Genomic DNA, 18411 nt, shown 5'->3' on the forward strand with positions numbered 1-18411 from the left:
GCTAAGCCTTTAGAATTAAAATTAAATAAAAGCTAATAACATAAGAGAGAAATGGGTGATCAGCATGGATTGTGTGAATTCCCTTCTCCTGCTTCTTCCTCATCCCCAATTTCCTATTGCCCTTCTAGCCCTTTCTCTTAGCCCAGAAAACCCATCCCTGCTTGCCTATATTTTCCTACAGGTAGCCTTCCTGTCTTTCACTAAGGTACTGTTCTAAAAGGACTCAGAAGCCCCATATCCAGCTAAAAATAATAGCTATTAAAACTATTCCCTTACTCCTCACTACTCCGACCCCTGTTTACAATAGCAGCCACCTGGCCTGAGGTCAGGGTTTATAAAGAAGCAGAGCAGTGCAGGTGAACTTGAGGAAGTGCTAATGAGCAACAGATGTTTACAGTTAAATTCTTGATTTAACGGCTCCCTGGAGTTAGGAAAAGCATAAGGCAGGGGAGTGTAAAGCCCAGCCTGGCAGATTAGCTAGGAAACCTGTCTGAGGGTGATAAAAGCCCAGCTCTCCTGGACTCTTAGTGTGTGTGAAATTCACCACTGGGCAGGATGATGGCTATGTTCCCACTTAGAGCTGCATAGGCCTTAAAAATGCTCAGTTTGTGTAAACTGATGTAACTCCATTGGCTTCAACAGAGCAATAGTGATATACACTAGCTGAGAAGCTGACTCCTTGTGCCGTCTGCCAACACAGGGGTGAATTTTCCCTTGTGAGAGCAGCTGATTACTGAGCATGCTCAGCCCTTCAGCCAATATTTGGGGTTTGGTTTACTGAAGTATATCTAAATATTTTTTCCTCCTGTGGGGTAGTCTTGAATAAGCAGAGACCAATCACCTTCAGCCTCTCCAATGCATGAGTCTTTTCTCTGCATTCTGTGTCTCAGCCTGTTGGGATCCTGGAAGTGTGTGGGCAGAAGCCCGCCCACTGCTAAAGGACTTCCCTCAGCCTAAGGGGAGGATCCAAAAGGTCCAGGATCTCAATTAATTACAGGGGATAACTAAAGATATAACAGGGACAGAAGTGCGGTCACAGGGCTAAACGAAGAGAACCTGACAGGGACACCGAGCAGAGAACCCTGGATAGCGCCCGCGGCTCCTCAAAGGCATCAAGGGAGCCAGCGGACACCGCCCAGAGGAACTCTGCCCAGATGCATGAGACCAGGGAGGAGCGGAAATAGGCCTTCCAGTCACAGAGCACCCCCTCGTCTAACATCCTCCTCCTGGTGGTGTAGATGGCTACTTTAGCTAGGGCCAGGATGAGGTTGATGAGGAGATCTCTCGACTTAGTGGGGCCATGGATAGGGTGTGCAAATATACACAAGTGTGGGGGAGAAGTGCAGCCAGAACCTCAGCAGGAGGTTCTGGAGGAGCTGGAATAAGGGCTGCAACCTGGCGCACATTCAGTGCCTCAGCCTGTATTTAACAGATAAGAGAACACGTCGGTAGGATAAGCGGAGGTATCTGGTGGATGGATGAGCTGTTGAACAATGGTCTGATTACGCTCCTTTGCACTGGTTATAATTTCAGTCACTTCAGCCTTCTTCAGACAATTTAGGAGACAAGAATGAGGAAAAATAAACTCATATTGATATTAAAACTATACTGCAGAGGTGGCACATTCACCCGCTGGCTGGAGGAGGGAATTCCCATCAGTTTCTAGCAGCCCTTCTCTGTCCAGTTCAAGAGCAGCAGAGAGAGACTGCAGCAAATCTTCTTGGATGGTCTAGGAAGGGACTGGGTGAGGAAGAGTCAAACTGTGCATGGGGCCTGGAAAATGTCCTCTGAAAGAAAAACACATCTTAAAATCTTCTATTTGCTTTAATCCTGAATTCAGTAAATGACTTTGCAGCCTCATGTTCTGCCTGGACAAGCCTCAAAGGCTCTGTCCATCCAAGCCTTTCCTTTTTTGAAAGTCTCCTGCCCTTGGACCAGCAGTGGTGGAGTATTAGTACAGACTGGTGCCATGTCTGCTAGACCTGTCTGAGCAAGGCTAGATGTCATGGTGGTGAAAACACCAGCAGCTGCCTGAGCTTGGGCTACACTGACATTCCCACATTTGCTGCCACAGGTGGAGCTGCACCTGCAATGGTGGGAGATTTCCAAAAAGAGCCTAGAGGACACAAGTCCAGAAGTGGCTGTCAAAGAACATATCAGCCCCACTAACTGAAATGGGCATTGTTGACTTACCTTAAGCACTTCAGAGCACCTAGCACATCATGGTTTCTTCATCCGATCAGATGCTGGATGACCATCTATTGCAAGGTAAACGTTACGGGCTAGATTGTGACTTGGACAATGTGCCCAAGCAAGTATGAGTAAGAACCCTACCACGCCTATGCAGATTACCTGGGTGGGTGTAAATGCAGCTACTCACCTGCTTATTCCCTCACTGGAGAAGGCAAACTGGGAGGGGAGGGGAATGGGTGGAGCCTTTGCTCCATACCTCCCAATCACTCACGAGAGTGAGTGGTGCAACACAGAGAGCAGGGAAGGAGGTGATAGTTTACTATTGGTGTAGGCCATCCACGGAGGAGCAAGGGAGAAACAGAGAGGGAATTGTGCCTTAGAAGAGCATCTGAGGCACTGCTACAGCCAGACTCAAGCCCTAAGACTTCATCCTACAAACTAAGTTTGTATTTTATAGAGGGGGATACTTTAAAAAACTCATTACAATGGACAAACTACTCTGGCTGGCTGAAACACCTCAGCAAGTCAATGCAGCAGGTCAATAATAGCACAGGAAGCAATCAGTGCAGCATTATCAGGCTGATACTGGTGCTGTTAGAATGACAGCCGATGGCATAAAAGAAGTAAAGATATTGTAACAGGCACAGGATCAATGTCTTCTGCTTTGAAAATAAATTTCTGAGCTTCGCCTTGACATTTATTTTCATAACTGCTTCGGCTTTGCCTCAGCATTTACATGTAGCAGCAGGAGACCATTATCACGGGATAATGTTCACAATTCCATTGACATTATCTATCTCTTAGCGAAAACAAATGGAATCAGTGCCAGCCAATCATTGCTGAATGGCTGACCATTGTTTACTGATAATAGTTACAAAAAAACACCAAAGAAAGCAAACCCTCTTCTATTGCAAAGTTTATGTATGTAGCAGTTTACCCAGATCATTTCAAATTGCTGGCAGTGGAAATTCAGTTTGTTTTTGAGGTTGGATAAACAGTTGGCAAATGCCATCCATGCCTTTAAGAACTCACTAAAAAAACCAGCATGATTTGATTTGTTTTTACAGCAAAAAGATTGTTCTTTAATCCCTTTGGAGTTGTTGAGTCTGATTTTCCTGCCAGTAGCACTAATGAAAAATACACTGGCATAAAGTGTCAAGAAATCATGAGACACCCCCTCCCGGAGCCATTTCTCCTGAAGACAACAGAGATCCTGAGATGATTGGAAGCAAGGAGATGACTCCTGAATCTGACATGAATCACAGTAGCTGTGCTACATGCCATAATGCAGCACAGAGATGGAGGTGTTCGTATTGCTTTTGATCTAAAATCGGACCAAATTATCACACTCCCATCCTAGGAACACGAAAGAAAATTTACTGAACTTCTAGTTTTGTTCTTTTCTTACTAGTAATATATCCTAAAGAAACATCCCTACTTCCAAAAGAATTACTCCAAGTTTTGATTTTTATTATACTTTGTTTAGGTACACTCCAAATAGTAAATTTGGTGAAAATTAATTCTTTTACAACTGCAAACAGCATAGAAATAACAGAACTCAATACAGGTATATTGCATTTGAATTTCATTGACTGACGTACATTAAGTGTGGAAAATATTCATTAAAAAGGAATGTCTTGAGATCAGTTTTCAGAATAAAATTAAAGATAAAAAGGTTAAATGGATTTTAGATTCTTTTATTTGTGAATCCATATAAATTACCTGTAAATGGAACTTGGAACTTTTGCACATTGGGTTGGTAGAGGAGAACCCCTTACATCATTCTAGTTATATACCTAAGCACTAAATGCAGTTCTAATTGAATGGATTTATATGTGGCAAATACTTTTTAAAGAAAATGTAACAAAGTATCCTTTGTGCTACTATCTCAAGTGTATCAATTTTCAAGTATAATTCCTTGAATATATAACAAGTGTTCCTGAACTGTGTGTGATAAACAAAATACAGATCATATTGATATGAGAGATCAAGAACCAAAATCACCAAAGGCAAACAACCCCAAGTCTCATTAACACTTTTCATTTAAAATCCACCAAACATCTTCTTTGAAGTTTCAAATGAGATTAAGTATTTCCTCAGATAAAGCCTGTTTCAAAGCCCATTAAAGTCAGTGGGAATCTTTCAGCTGACTTCAGTGGTCTTCGGATCAGACCCATAGTAATGGCTGGCAAGTCCACCAGCAATAAGAAAGAGAAATTGTTTGGATGTGCATTACCCCAGTTAGTAGTTACTCTGCTTTGTATTGAAATCTTTGGTGCTACTTTACCAACTCTTTTTAAGATGTTGCTGTAAATGCATTAAAAATGTTAGGTATAGAAAATGTTTGCACTTTTTATGCCTTCATTCAAACATCCTACCACAGATCACTTTCTAGACAATGACTGAAGAGACTCACTTATAAATGTAGAACTTGTTCTTTGAGAGGTTTCTTTCCCTTTTTTAAAAATAAACTTTATTTTTGATTTGAAGGAAAGCAAAGAAACATGGAAAGCAACCACATATTGTGGTGACAGAGCTCTTCAGTAGATCAGTGAAAATGACCGGGTGGCAGAGAACAGATCCAAGATGCCACAAAGAGATGTACTGACCTAATACTTACTGAATGTACCCATTTGAGTCTTGATATAAGCCCAGAAAACAGAACCTGATGATCATAAATTCACTGTTTACCAAAGAGACTGGCAGCCAAATTAATTATCTTTTAATTTCTCTTTTAAAATCTACATATGTCAAGACACAGCTAGTGTGTTTGTGGTATGTTATCTTTTTCCATTTAAACCTTTCCCCATAATTTTCTAATAGGTGCTCAAACTATTCACTTTCGCAAAACCAATAAATCTAACTGGATATTTTACTTTTAGTGCACTACACATTATGAAAAATAGTTTATCCATAAAAAATTCATAAAAATAAATCTCGGGTTAACATGAGGAGACGCAAGTTAGAGGTATACACTTCCACCTTTGCAGTGACAAATACAATAGTGAATGGCAAATTAGCTCTTTCTAATTTTATTTTTAACTTCCATTTTTATGTTAAAATATGGGAAAATTATGGGGAAAGGTTTCATTGGAAAAAGATGACACGTCAAGGCACAGCTAGTGTGTCTGTTCAGAGTATAATAGCTGTTCCATGTCAACATATAAAGCTACTGGAGATCTAAATATGTCACTGCATGATCAAGTGGGAGGAAAGACAGATTGTAAAGCAGACAATTTTCTAATAATGAAGGATAATATAATTTTCCAAATGTATTATTTCTATTATATCTTATAAAAGTGAATAGTAGGCCTTTCAAATCTTTTTATTGAAATTAAAAAGGGGGTTTAATTAATAAAACTTTAATGACAAAAAATATTTTCTTAACCGTATTTCTTTTGCAGATGCCTGTAAGGTCTTCGGAATCATTACTATAACAACTTTAAGTGGTATCATTTTTCTCAGATAAATGGATTATGTGAATATTAATAGTTCTGTCATGTAGATTTGCTCTACAACCTATGGCCACTGTATTTGTCAGAATTGTAAGTATTTTGAGATTGCTGATGCAAAAAAAGCTATAGTTGGTTAATTTATTAATTAGAAATTATAAATCAGTCCTTAGCTCTGTTATCTATAGTTTCTTGCATTTGATGACACCTTCCATTTCCTATTGCAAGAATGCCCGGAGGAAATCATTATAGGAAATTTTTGAAGATAATGATTTATCATAAAATTCCAAAATGTGAAAAAACTCTTCCTCAGTCAGGTTGATGTGATACTGACGCAGCACCTGCAAAAAACACAGAATGTTATAAAATCATAGCGAGGTAGGGCTGGAAGCAGGGCCGGCTCCAGCGTTTTTGCCGCCCCAAGTGAAAAAAAAAAAAGCCACGATTGGCAGCACTTCGGCGGCAGCTCTACCGTCGCTGCTTCATTATTCGGCGGCAATTCAGCGGCAGGTCTTTCCCTCCGAGAGGGACTGAGGGACCCGCTGCTGAATTGCCGCCAAAGAGCCAGATGTGCCGCCCCTTTCCGTTGGCCGTCCCAAGCACCTGCTTGCTGCGCTAGTGCCTGGACCCAGCCCTGGCTGGAAGGAACCTCAAGAAGTCATCTGCTCCATCCCCCTGGGCTCAGGCAGGATGAAGTATGCCTAGACCATCCCTGACAGGTGTTTCTCTGAACTTAAAAACCTCCAGCAATGGGGATTCTACAGCCTCCCAACACCCACATTGCTCACGTGAAGTTAGGAGCCAAGGGTGAAATTCAATGCTGGGCACAGGGCTTGCACAAGGCCCATGCACCACATAAGTCTCACTTAAACCCTTTGCAAAACTGCCTGAGGGTTCAGCCCCACAGTCTTGAATTTCATAAAAATTCTGCAAAGACCAGAATCTTCCTATTGCCTCCCAGCTTTCCTATGCCAGCATAGCTCCCCTGGTGGCTGCTCCTGAATCCTCCCTCGGGTAGTGATTTCTTGTATGTTGGCCCAAACAGCAGTTGCTCTCGGAGGCCCTGCAGGGATCCATGTGATAGTGCCATTGAGAATAGCTAGCACCTACCCACCTTCTCACCACAGGTGGAGGTTGAATCACATAATACACCCATGACAGGGCTTCCACATGAGCAGGAGATGATGCTAACCAGCTGTGGCTTCTCCCTTTGCACCCTGCTTGGGGGATCTGGGTCCCCTCCATCCGAAGAAGTGGAAGGAACAAGCCAGTCCAATATATCTACTCACTCCACCTGTGAGAACCCTTATGTATGGGGCGATATGCATTTCTGAAGGGGCACTTTAATGAGAGCACTACTGACCAAGTGGTACCTGATGCTACAGACATTAAGGACCAGATTTTTAAAGGTATGGAGGTGCCTAAAGCACAGACAGGTGCACAGTGGGATTTTCAGAATTAGGTGCCTAATTCCCATTGAGTTCAGTGATTGTTAGGTGCCTAGGTGATTTGAAAATCCAACTAGGCATCTATCTGCATCTTTAGACACCTAAACACCTTTAAAAATCTGGCCCTTAATGCCTTTGACACCAAGGCTAATGAGATGTTCATTTCTGAGTATTACTTTTAGTTTAACCTGCTTCTAAAGCATACATCCTTGCAGGGTACCTGTAGGTGCTGTCCACAGGCTCTGCAATAGTTTGTTGTCCAGCAGGATCTCCACCAGCACCTGACATCTTCTGATCTGAGTAACTCCTTTTGTATTTTACTGGTTGCCACTGATTTTATGTGAAACTCAGATAAGTCTGAGCCAAGCCAGTATCTGAAATCACTATAGTGCTGGTGTTACAGTAACCACATATACGTATGTGTGTCTACTTCAGTGCTTATGCAGAGCACTGGCATCAAAAGTGATTGGTCTGTTCACTCCTCCCTTTCCTATATCTCCCAGCCTTGATAACTGCGAGAGTGCTGATAGCAGAGAGCTTTTCCCTACTATAAGTTATCCAAATATCTCTCTGCTCACTTCTTCCATCTTACAACATCTCACTTCAATCACACCTCACTGCAACCCCGTTTCTGATTTCTCCCTTCTTTTGGGGTTTATTTGACTGTCTTAACAAAACATTACCTGGCACACAAATGCTCAATGCGTATTGTTTAATACATATAAATGCACTTCGATTGCTTATGCTGCAGTTAATTCCTGACCTCATGAAATCAACTGAAATCTAAGGAGCCGCTGAAGCCAAGTACTTGCCAAGCACACCATCTTTTATGCAACACATTTATTTTGTGTCCGTAATCGCTTAAGGAAAACTTTTTAGAGTAGCACTTAAGCATTGTAGGGGAAAAATCAACTTACCTAATAGATCCTATCACAGAAATGAACTGGTTTCATTTTTCTCTTAATGTAAATAAATTGCTTGAGATAGAGCGACTTAAGTTAAAAAGTTATTACTAAATGCTTGACAAATAAACTTGACATTACACAAAAATTAAAAAAAAAAAAAATACAGTGGGCCAGATCCTCACCCCTATTCCAGTGACTATACACTCCTGAGATAGTACAAAGCAGCCAGAAAGCTACTCTCATATAGGGGAAACCTCAGGCCTAAAGCTGATATAGCTCTATGTATCTTGCTCCCCAACCTTCATGTAGGGGCATGTCTGAAGAACGTATATGTGGTGATGCTGGACCACACCTTGCTCTAACTGATCCCAGACAATTAGAGCAATTTCTATGGGGTCTCTGCCCTTAGGTCTTCAGTTTGCTTTAAGTTACACCTGGGGACGTTTTGGCTCCTGGCAGCTTCAGGAAGGGGGGAGCAGAATGATGGCTAACTACTCAGTGCAGTTGAGGACTGGCCCATTATTTTACCAGATGTTTTGAGTGGCAGAGACAGCAGGTGGAGAAGGTCACTGGTATCTCACTTGGACTCAACGTTAATTAAACAGCTTTATGGATCTTTTTTTTATCCTTGCAACGTGACTGGTAAATGTAGGTAGTTACTATAGTTCATATTATGAGTTTGATTTCTATTTACAGAAATGTCAAGGATCTTGAAACAAGAAGTAAAATGTATGCTAAGCAGCAATCAAACTCCCCAGAAGTCTGAATCCAGGAGTACAGCACTAATCCCTGGCCTCACAGTGCTATAAGGCACTGCAGGTGAGGAGCAGACTTGCAGACACTGAAAAAGGTGTGGTTCTGCTGTTTGGCGAGGTGCTGGATCAAAGAAGCCCATGCAGAGGATACGTATCCCTGTGTACCACAGATCTGTGTTCTACTGGCAAGGACAGGGGCAGAAAGAGGGGATAGAGTCATTCCAACTATACAAGGATGTCTGGCTCCTGTAAGTGAAGCAGATCCAGTGGCCTTGTGCCAGAACAGGTGCTCCCAGTTTGGCCAATTAAAGGTGTGTGGCAGCACCTGGGAGCAATAAAAGATCAGCAAGAAACCTAGTGAGTAAGAGGTAGATAGGAGAAGCCAGGAGACTGGTAGAGGTGATTTCTAGGAAAAGCTATAGTGAGTAGAAGACTCTCAGTAGGCCCTCTTGGGAAGGAGGGAGGAATTATTATGAAGTTACTGGAGAGGCTAACCTGCTGACTTTCCAGACAGGCAGAGCCAGTGCTAGGAGACATGACCAGGGCTGAAAGCTAGGAGGGGCTACTTGACCAGGGCAGAGCCAGTGGAGGGGTTACTTAGCTGTCTATCCTGAGCCAGGGAAAGCTGGAGAGGGATGAAGGCTAAGAGCAGTAGAGGGTGATACCTAAAGGCTCTTGGAGTCAGAGAACTGAAGCCACTGGGCCAGAGAGGGCTGTGCTGGAGAGCTGGGGTGTGGTGAGGAGTCCTGGTGCTGTATTTAATGTATAGTCTGGATTACAGTGTTGGGATTATGTGTATGGAGTTTTTTTTTCCTGTAACAAACTAACCCACAAGGGCCATTTGCACTAAAAAAGACTCTCTGGGCTGTTTGGGGGGGGGGGAGGGAGGGGACTTGAAGGGGAAACTGAGACAGGTGTCCCTGTCAAACTGTGGCCTGCAACAGGGTGGCACTCCAGCTAGGCTGCCTTATGATAAGGAGGAGTATGCAAGGCTACTTCCCCCTTCATAAGCGAACATACCAGCTGGTGGGTCACTGGAATCCTGAGGCTGTAGTAGTGACTGCACAGAGGCATAGTAGAAAGCATTTCTCCTCATCAACCTGCTTCCCTCTCTCCCTCCCGGGCTTGTGAAGCCCACTTTTCTCAGTTCTGGTGTGAAAGAAGTTGTGTGCTTGCATATGCATTGGAAAGAGGGTGATTATCATTATTATTAGCACTTAGTATTAATGTCACAGGAAATAAGTCTGCAAATGTACAGTTGTCATGATTTTAGAAACTGCTTCAGTAAGGTTATTTAGAGACTTTGGTTTTCAGTTTGTTAGTTTTAGATTAGTAAATGCAATTTACCTGCCTGAAATCCTGAACACTTAACAGCCCGCTCCCACTTTCATCATAGGATTTAAACGTTCGTCTCATTGGTCTCCAGCAGTGCAAGATCTGGGGTTGAATTCTTAGCATTGCATTGAAAAATGTCAGGCTCTGTGGTCCAGGACTCCTCTAGCAAAGTGGAGTGGGTGCGGGAGAAAGATGGGCATGTGTTAATATAAAGAACATGGTAGATGAGTGCAGTCATATGCTGAAATGTAAAGGTGTTACAGTGAAATTCTGGTGCAGAATAAATGCTATTAGATTCTCTTCACCTTTTAATATTCTTCAGCAGGTGAAGTTGAAACACTTAAGCACTATCAAAGCCCAAAATCTGTGTTTGTAAAATTAATGTAATTCTTTATCAGATTTTTTTTTTTTAAAAAACAAAGGCCTCAGTGCTTTTATACATGTTACAGAGAAGCAGCAATTAAAGTCACACAGCTGCTCCCCTTCCAAGCCTCTGTTTTCAGTTACTTAACTCTTTGGAAAATTCACTGTTCAGGTTGCAAGTTTTCATATTCAAATTTTGCCAATGAATTAGAGTACAGTAGGAGGGTAAAAAAACCACTTATATAATATTTCTTGTAACCAGGTTCTGAACAGTTCTACAGTTGAAATAGCTGGGGCAGGACAGTCGAAATCTAGTATGGGAATAACTGGGGGAGTATTTATTGCCTCTTGTTGTTTTTGACTTTGGTAGGGGCTGCTGTTTGCCCCCCACCCAGCTGTTATTCCAGCCAGCGGGCAGTTGCTTCATGTATGCTGCACAGGGTACTGGAAACTCCAGTTCTATCACAGCATGCAGGGAATACACAGACAGCACTGTACCGCTGCTATGTGGGGCTGAAGTGGTGTGGGCAGCTGGAGCAATGCCCTGAGCACCGAGCGTGAAATTCACCTTAATCTCAGGAAGTCTAGAGCTAAGGAAGGATTTGCTGTCCAATCATGACAAACTCAGCTGCCTAATGTAAACTTCTGTCAACTATTGTGAGGCCCCCTGTGGACCCTCTTTTACAGTATAAAGAGAGCCCTTCACCTTGGCTGTAGGGACCCAGACTGTTCTCCGTAGCTCAGAGTCTGCATGTCTCCACGGGAGCTAAAGGCCCAGCTTCTCATAGATTCTAAAGCCAGAAGGGACCATGGTGATCATCTGTCTGATATCCTGTATAATATAGACAGTAGAACGTCCCCAAAATAATTCCTTTTGAACTAGACCATATCGTATTTTTTAAAAAACCCACTGTTGATTTTAAGATGGCCAGTGATGCAGTATCCACCACAATAGTTGGTAAATTGTGCCAATGGTTAATTACTCTCACTTAAAAATTTACACCTTCTTTCCAGTCTGAAGTGTTTAGCTTCAACTTGCAGCCATTCGCAGCTAGACTGAAGAGCCTATTATCAAATCTTTATTCTCCATGTAGGTTCTTCTCTGTTAAGCTAAATAGAGTGAACTCCTTGAATCTATCATTATAAGGCATGTTTCCTAGTCCTTTAATCATTCTCATGGCTTTTCTCTGAACCACTCCAATTTATCAATATGCTTCTTGAATTGTGGATACCACACCTGGACACGGTATTCTAGCAGTGGTCACACCAGTGCCAAATGCAAGGTTATTTTACCTTTTACTCCTACTTGATATTCCCCAGTTTATGCATCAAAGGATTGCTGCATTAGTCCTTTTGGCCACAGCATTGCACTGATTTTCAGCATTTTCAACTGATTATCCACCACCCCAAATCTTCAGAATAACTGCTTCTGAGGACAGTGTCCCCCCATCTTGAAAATATGGCCTATATTCTTAAATTGTTGCTCAATGTATACTTTTACATTTAGCCATATTAAAAAACTCAGATTGTTTGCTTAAGACCAGTTTACCAACCAATTCAGATCACTCTGTATTAGTGAGCTGTCCTCTTATTTACAATCCCCGAGTCTCTGTGTTGCCGGCAAACTTTATTTGGCTTTTGAGGAAAGGAGGGGGTTGAGACCCACAGGATATTTTTATTATTGTTCCTGTCGTGGAAAGGTTTTTTTTTTTTATTATGCCTATTGGTGTGAATTTGTATACAGTGGAGTGGGTGGAGCAATCTCTTATAAAAAATTTATTGTGAAAATTACTTTATGTAAAGGTGCCCAGAAGATGGGATGGGCACTTCATTATACTTTATAAACTTAAATGAATAAACAGAAAATGATACTAGACAAGGGCTCAAATTATGGCTCTATCCATCCCAAGGTCTGAGACAGAATTTCACAGTTTCAAATCTGTGCATAAAGGGAACTTCATGTGAAAAATCTGAAATTGTCTGAAGCAAAAGGTGATAGTTTTGCCTTAGTTTCCATACTGATAATGAACGATTGATAGTTCCTATGAAGCCAGATATACCGGGGGTGCCATTGCATGTTAAACAGCCTGTAACTTTCCTGGGGGGGATTCCCAGCTGGGAACAGCTAGGTTCTATGCATCTCTCTTCCCTGTATCTGGTACAAGGGGCACGCTGGAAGCATGTGTGCTGGTGGTGGGGATGCAGGTCAGGAAGAGTAGACAGAGTGGAATGCATACTGGCTATCCCCAGCTGGCAGATTGAGACCATTGACAAGAGGCACAGATTAGAGCTGCTCTCCGCTCTGGCTGGGCTGGGGCTGAAGCAGAGACTCGGAGTAACCAGCTTCCTGACAGTACCCCCCACTTTCTGTTGCCTTCAGACAGAATCTAACCCTGAAACTCATCAGCCCAAACTGTCTTCCTCTAGGTCTTTCTTATACCCCTCAACACATTTTTTAAAAAGTTTACAGATATGGTCAATTGCTGATAATTAATCAAACTGTATCTAGATTGTACTATGAACTGGACATGCAGGGTCTGATTCTGGAGATGCTCTGACTAAAGTAAATACCACATGAATAAAATAAGTCAACTGAAGTAACTGGATTCCATGGAAAGTCACTGGGATTCTATGCATACAATGACTATAGCCTCAGGCCCTAAAATACTCTGTTTCTGCATCAGAAACTATCCAGAAACAGTTAGACAAACCCCTGAATGTACCGGTATTCGTGGCTTCTGAATGATCATCCTTTGTAGCAATGAACTTTCTTGTGGTTTCATTAATAGGACACAGCTTTGGAGAAAGTCACAGTATGCAAATTTGTCATTGTTCTTAATGTCGTATTTTGTTACTATTTGGCTAATCTCTTCTTTACTTAAATCCAAACTGAACTTCTCTGCTATGGCTGAAAGAAACACAGAAATAACAAATGACAGTCAATTTGCTATCCTTGAAAATAGGTGACTTTTGTATCCAAACAAAATTCGGATTGACTAGTTATTAGGGATATGTTGACAGGCCACCAGTTCCAGTGACTGTCACATAAATGGATTATCTGGATCCTGCTATACATAGGGGGGGTGGAGGAAACAATTCCCATTTAGCAGGATAACAGGTAAGTGATAAAACTTTAATGAGCTTTAAAGACAGCGCAAGAAATAAGCCCAATATTAGTGGAGCTGTAACTGTTCCTATACGAATGGTATACGAATCTATATGCTATTATTTAGGCAAAAAGTCTGTCCTGTCCATGCAGATACCCTGATTGGGGAAAGAGGGCACAGAGAATTGTCCCCCCACAACTCCACAGCAGAAGAGCAGCACACCTATCTAAGAATGAAATTCTGCTCCCATTGAAATATATAAAAGTCTTGTCATTCACTTCAATAGGACCACTTGAGGGAGCGCTAGGAAAAAGGTCCGGGGCCTGTACTTACTATCACTCCCCAGCTCCACAAGGGAGTATTCTACTGGGGAGTGTGGCCAGTCTTCCAGTACATATGCTATGCTGTGTAGCAAACACCAGCTAAAACCATGCTCTCCCTTTCAAATGAGCAGCGAAGTCTGCCTAGTAGTGCATTCCCCCAAACCTCACTCTGCATTACAGAATTGGATCGCTCATGCAGCTGATACCACTTGTTGAGGGCAGTGTTTTCCCATAGATTGGCACCTAGAAAGAAACGGGAGCACATTTTAACATGAGGGAACACAATTTTCAGATGGCAACAAACCTAAGAAATCAGATGTTGAGATTTCTCCTAGTCGGTCAACATCCTTCTCTCTACAGTCTTTCAGTATTTCTCTCCAGGAATGTTGAATGATCTTTCTTATTTTATTTTCTATTGGTTCGCAGTTCAGTAAAGGTGGGGACCATGCCATTGCAGTACGAGGCCGGCTGGACATTGGAGTCTAAAGTAACAGGCAAATTTGAATATTTAGGTAGACAAAACACTAAAAAAATCCCAGTTCTAGTGCTTCAGAACTTTAGCATACCTCATGCATCCTTATTTATGATCTGATTTGGGTCAGCATTAAAGTAAAAATGCTTCTACTTGGATGAACGTATTAGTAGGCTGGAAATTGATCTACCTTGAATCTACCGAGTGTTTTTCTGTCTGTAATTTCTTGAGTCTGCTCAACTCATAGCTCAGTTGTATATATTCCCCCTTGAACCTATTGTTCCTTAAGTGGCAGATATATTTGTTTTTAAAAGATATGTAATTTGATGTCAATCTCACAATAAATAGATCGATGCACAAGTTCTTGGATAGCGACAATTTAAAGCAAGTATACTAATTTGCTTACTATAAATTTTAACAGTAAGTACAAGAACCTTATAATTAGGCTTGAAAGTATTAGATTATCAGTAAATGTCAGTAAACAACGATTTCACCATATACACATAACCCAACAAAAATATTGTCAGATTATAACTGAAATTTACAGACAGGCAAAGTAAGAAAAATGCTGCTTGAGAATTTAATAGAGTTTGATATAGGAATATTTATTTTGTAGATTTCAACATGTAGTGTTGACAATTTGTGTTTTAATGGTTATAAAACTAACTTAAAGTCTCAATATCTACTGTCATAAATAACTGCTGTCTGACCCCTCGCTTTGTATGTTCTCCCTATAATTTCCTACAACTTTGAAAATCTAAATCAATAGATGTCAAAAATGCTTAAAAATAAACATCAATATTATCTGTCAATTACAAAAAAAAACCCGAATTCTGCCAAGCCTACCTATAATGTGATCATATATTCCCCTCTCTTTAGGCAGCATGGAGAGGAACAGTAAAGCCCCATTCCGACAGAAAAGAATTGGAAGGGTGCAGAGTATGTTCCCTGTATATTCTCCAACCACCTCTTTCCCTTCAGAGATCACCACAGGGGAGCTCTCCTCAGCAGCAGAAGAGGGTGTGACCAGGAGAAGGGGAACAATTATTCTTTGTAGTAGGTTCCTTACTCAGTAGAATTTATGATTCATTCTGAGAATAAGGAGGGATTAAGCATGGGCTTGTAAGACCTCAGCCTTTAGCAGTATGGTGTGAGCTGCACTGACATTTGTGAAGGGAGCCAGAGTATAATGCAATATTCACTGGGTCTTTGCTGTGTATTCTTGCAGATCTCAGGCTTGCATCATAAATCTTGGCCATGATCCCCGTACCCCTTTTATGCACAGCCACGAGGGCACTTCTAGGGAGATGCATGGCGATGAGGTTGAGCTGGGGCTGTTCCAGAGATGTGCATTTTGGGGGGGCCTGTGTTCCTCTTCTATGATCTTTCTGGGTCCAGATCCAATTCCCACTGAAGTTAATGAGGAAAGTTCCGTTGACTTCAGTGGGAATTTGATCAATCCCTTAGTCAAAAATGAAGCATGTGACCAACTGTCAGGCCTCTCCAATGCAAGGACTTACAGATCAATCATCAAGTTCACAACAGGCCAATGCTTTTAGACTTACCAACTGTGGGAAGTTTGTTGCATCTTTAAATCTATTCAATTGGCTACCGCTTTTTCAACAGCTAAACATCTAAGTATAGTCAGCAGTAATATGAATCATTTTTTCCAAGCACTGAAGAATTTATAAGCTGCTGACTAGAAGAATATACAGCCAAGAGATTCAAACTGTCAGGAGGAATATTGGCTAACTCTTTCATTCTTTCTCCTTTTAAGATTTTCATAATCTTCTATGAATGTTAGTGCTTGGGAGAGATGCCAGAGAGATATTCCAGGAGACTGCAGTCCTGGAAAGCTGTAGTGGAAAAACTCCCCTACATTGCCCTGTCAAGGTGCTTCTAACCAAAATGGGAGATGGGGCCAGGTTAGTCCCTCTGTCCATTCAGTCTTTGGCCTCCGTGCTGAGTCTGAAGAGAAGGCTGCCAATTGTGATGGTAGATTTTGTGACCCAAGTAAACATTCACCAAAAACTGGACTCAGACCACCAATACATTTCCTAGAGACTGCCTGTGGCGGGTTTTGTACCTCGTCAACCCCTTTGATTCAAGGGGGGGGGCAAGGTTAACCCCGCCTCCCTGCATCTACGTTGGTCTTACTACGTCCCCGGTAGTCAGGGCTGTATGGCCCAATGTCCAGAGTCCCTCAAATCCGCCTTCCCCAGTGGCCAGAGTCCCTATAGTGTGCTCCTAAAGCAGTGGGGCCCAATGGCCAGAGTCTCTCTACACTCTCTTCGCCCGGCAGGATAGTGCAGCCTAGTGGCCAGAGTCTTTCTAAATTCTTCCCCCCGGGGGATAGCGTGGCCCAGCGGCCGGAGTTCATCTACCTCCTTTGGGGTGAGAGAGGGGTCAGTGAACTATGTCATCCCCCAAAAGGGGAGGGGGGTTAGAGACCCCCAGTAGGGGAGCCCAGGCCCACCCGCCTTCACCGGGCTCTGACCCAGGGCCCTGTCAGTGATGGCGTGATCCGCCACGGGTCAGCGGGGAATCCTACCGCAACACGCTGCCCTCAGAGTGGTGGGAGATACCACTCCCTTCCCTGAGTAACTTCCTACCAGTCCGCCAAACGTAGCAGTCCTTGTGGCATCAGGGTCTCCAGGTTCCTCAGCACCCGATGCTCCTGGGGTTCGCACAGCTGCCAGTCTCTGGGCCTGCTTCCTGGCTCCTCAGCTCCCTCCTGGAAGGGTTGCAACTGCTCCTGGGCTGGAGCTTCTGCTGGGCATCCTCCTTCCCCAGCCACCAGCCCTGACTGAGCAGTTCTGCAGGCTTTTATGCTTGACTCCCGGTTGGAGCATGCCCAGCAGAGCCTCAGGGGCGTGGCTTCCTCTGCCAGCAGGGAAGGGTTAACTCTCTCAGTCCCAGTGCGGGGCCAGTCTGCCCCGTCACACTGCCTAACAGCTATCAGAGGTTAATAACTTTTGGTCAATACTAGCTTGGGCTGGTGACCTACGGGTAAAAATCTTACATTTTTTATGTTGCTTTTTCAGCATCTGAGCTTTTATGGCTGGGCCTGTTTACTTTGTTTCCACAAATGTGACTGTCCTATGTTAAATAACAGGTATTTATTTGCAATATGACTCATTTGTGAGTTAGTAGGACAATGGCCAAGATCCCCAGCCGGTATAAACAGCATAACACCATTGGTTTCAATTGAGCTACTCAGTTTATATCTACCGAGGATCAAGTCCATTTTTTTTATCATCCCAAATTCTCTGCTAAGTGCCAAAGCTTCTTATCAACAGACATTTGGACCTGATCTGATGCCCAGTGAAGTCAGTGGGAATATTTTCATTTACTTCTATTGGTATTGGATCAGGCCCTTAATAAATGTGAAAACCTAGAAAAGTCCTTAAGTGATCAAACACCTACTTTTACTTGACCTAATGGAGAAGATGCTGTCTTGGGACGTGAAGGTTGAGAAGGTAACCGTGACCCAGGCTCAGCAGGGGTAGTGGGCTTGGAGGAACATGGAGCATTGTTTGTGGATGGAGAATCTGATGGCATTGTCACTACTTCGGAGTTGAACTTCTTCAAAAAATCACAGTACTTCAGTTTTCCATCGGCATCAACAGGCACTGTATTCCAGAGGTTTTCAAACTAATGGAGAAGCAAAAGACCATTTTTGTAAATGCTAGCTGGAAAAGTATATTATGTACTAAGACTGTTAAAGAAATTGTTGAAAGTGACTTGGAATCACAGGAATCCTAGGGCCTAATTTAATAAAAAAATTTACAGCTTCTCTGCAGAAGTCTGTGTAAGTCTGGGAAAACAATGAAAAAGGGATTTCTGTAGGACGTTTTTTAATTGAACTGGGCCCTTAGTGAGCTGTTTAAGACTATTAAACCTTCTGATTAGACACTGACTGAGCTACAGTATATAAGAATGCTTTAACAGAAAATGTAAATCAAATGCACGATGCACCTGCATCCTGTCTAAGTACCATGAAGCAAGTTTCTCATTCTATCAGGTGCACCTAAATTCTACTAACATCTCAACAGGCT

At 42.5% G+C, this 18411-nt stretch overlaps 1 protein-coding gene across 1 annotated transcript in view; it reads right to left on the reverse strand.

Annotated features, from left to right (window-relative positions):
* Positions 1 to 5863: 5863 nt before the first annotated feature.
* Positions 5864 to 18411, reverse strand: part of EFCAB6 (EF-hand calcium binding domain 6) — a 146757-nt gene continuing 134209 nt past the window's right edge. The window contains exons 26-30 of the mRNA XM_026652311.1: positions 17780 to 18007; positions 14186 to 14363; positions 13175 to 13359; positions 10101 to 10250; positions 5864 to 5986 (exon numbers count right to left, since the gene is read on the reverse strand). Coding sequence (XP_026508096.1) covers positions 5864 to 5986; positions 10101 to 10250; positions 13175 to 13359; positions 14186 to 14363; positions 17780 to 18007 — 864 coding nt within the window. The remainder of the gene's footprint in view (positions 5987 to 10100; positions 10251 to 13174; positions 13360 to 14185; positions 14364 to 17779; positions 18008 to 18411) is intronic.

This window comes from Terrapene carolina, unplaced genomic scaffold (assembly GCF_002925995.2).
Source record: "Terrapene carolina triunguis isolate 2854851 unplaced genomic scaffold, T_m_triunguis-2.0 Scaffold112, whole genome shotgun sequence".
Classification (NCBI taxonomy): Eukaryota; Metazoa; Chordata; order Testudines; family Emydidae; genus Terrapene; species Terrapene triunguis.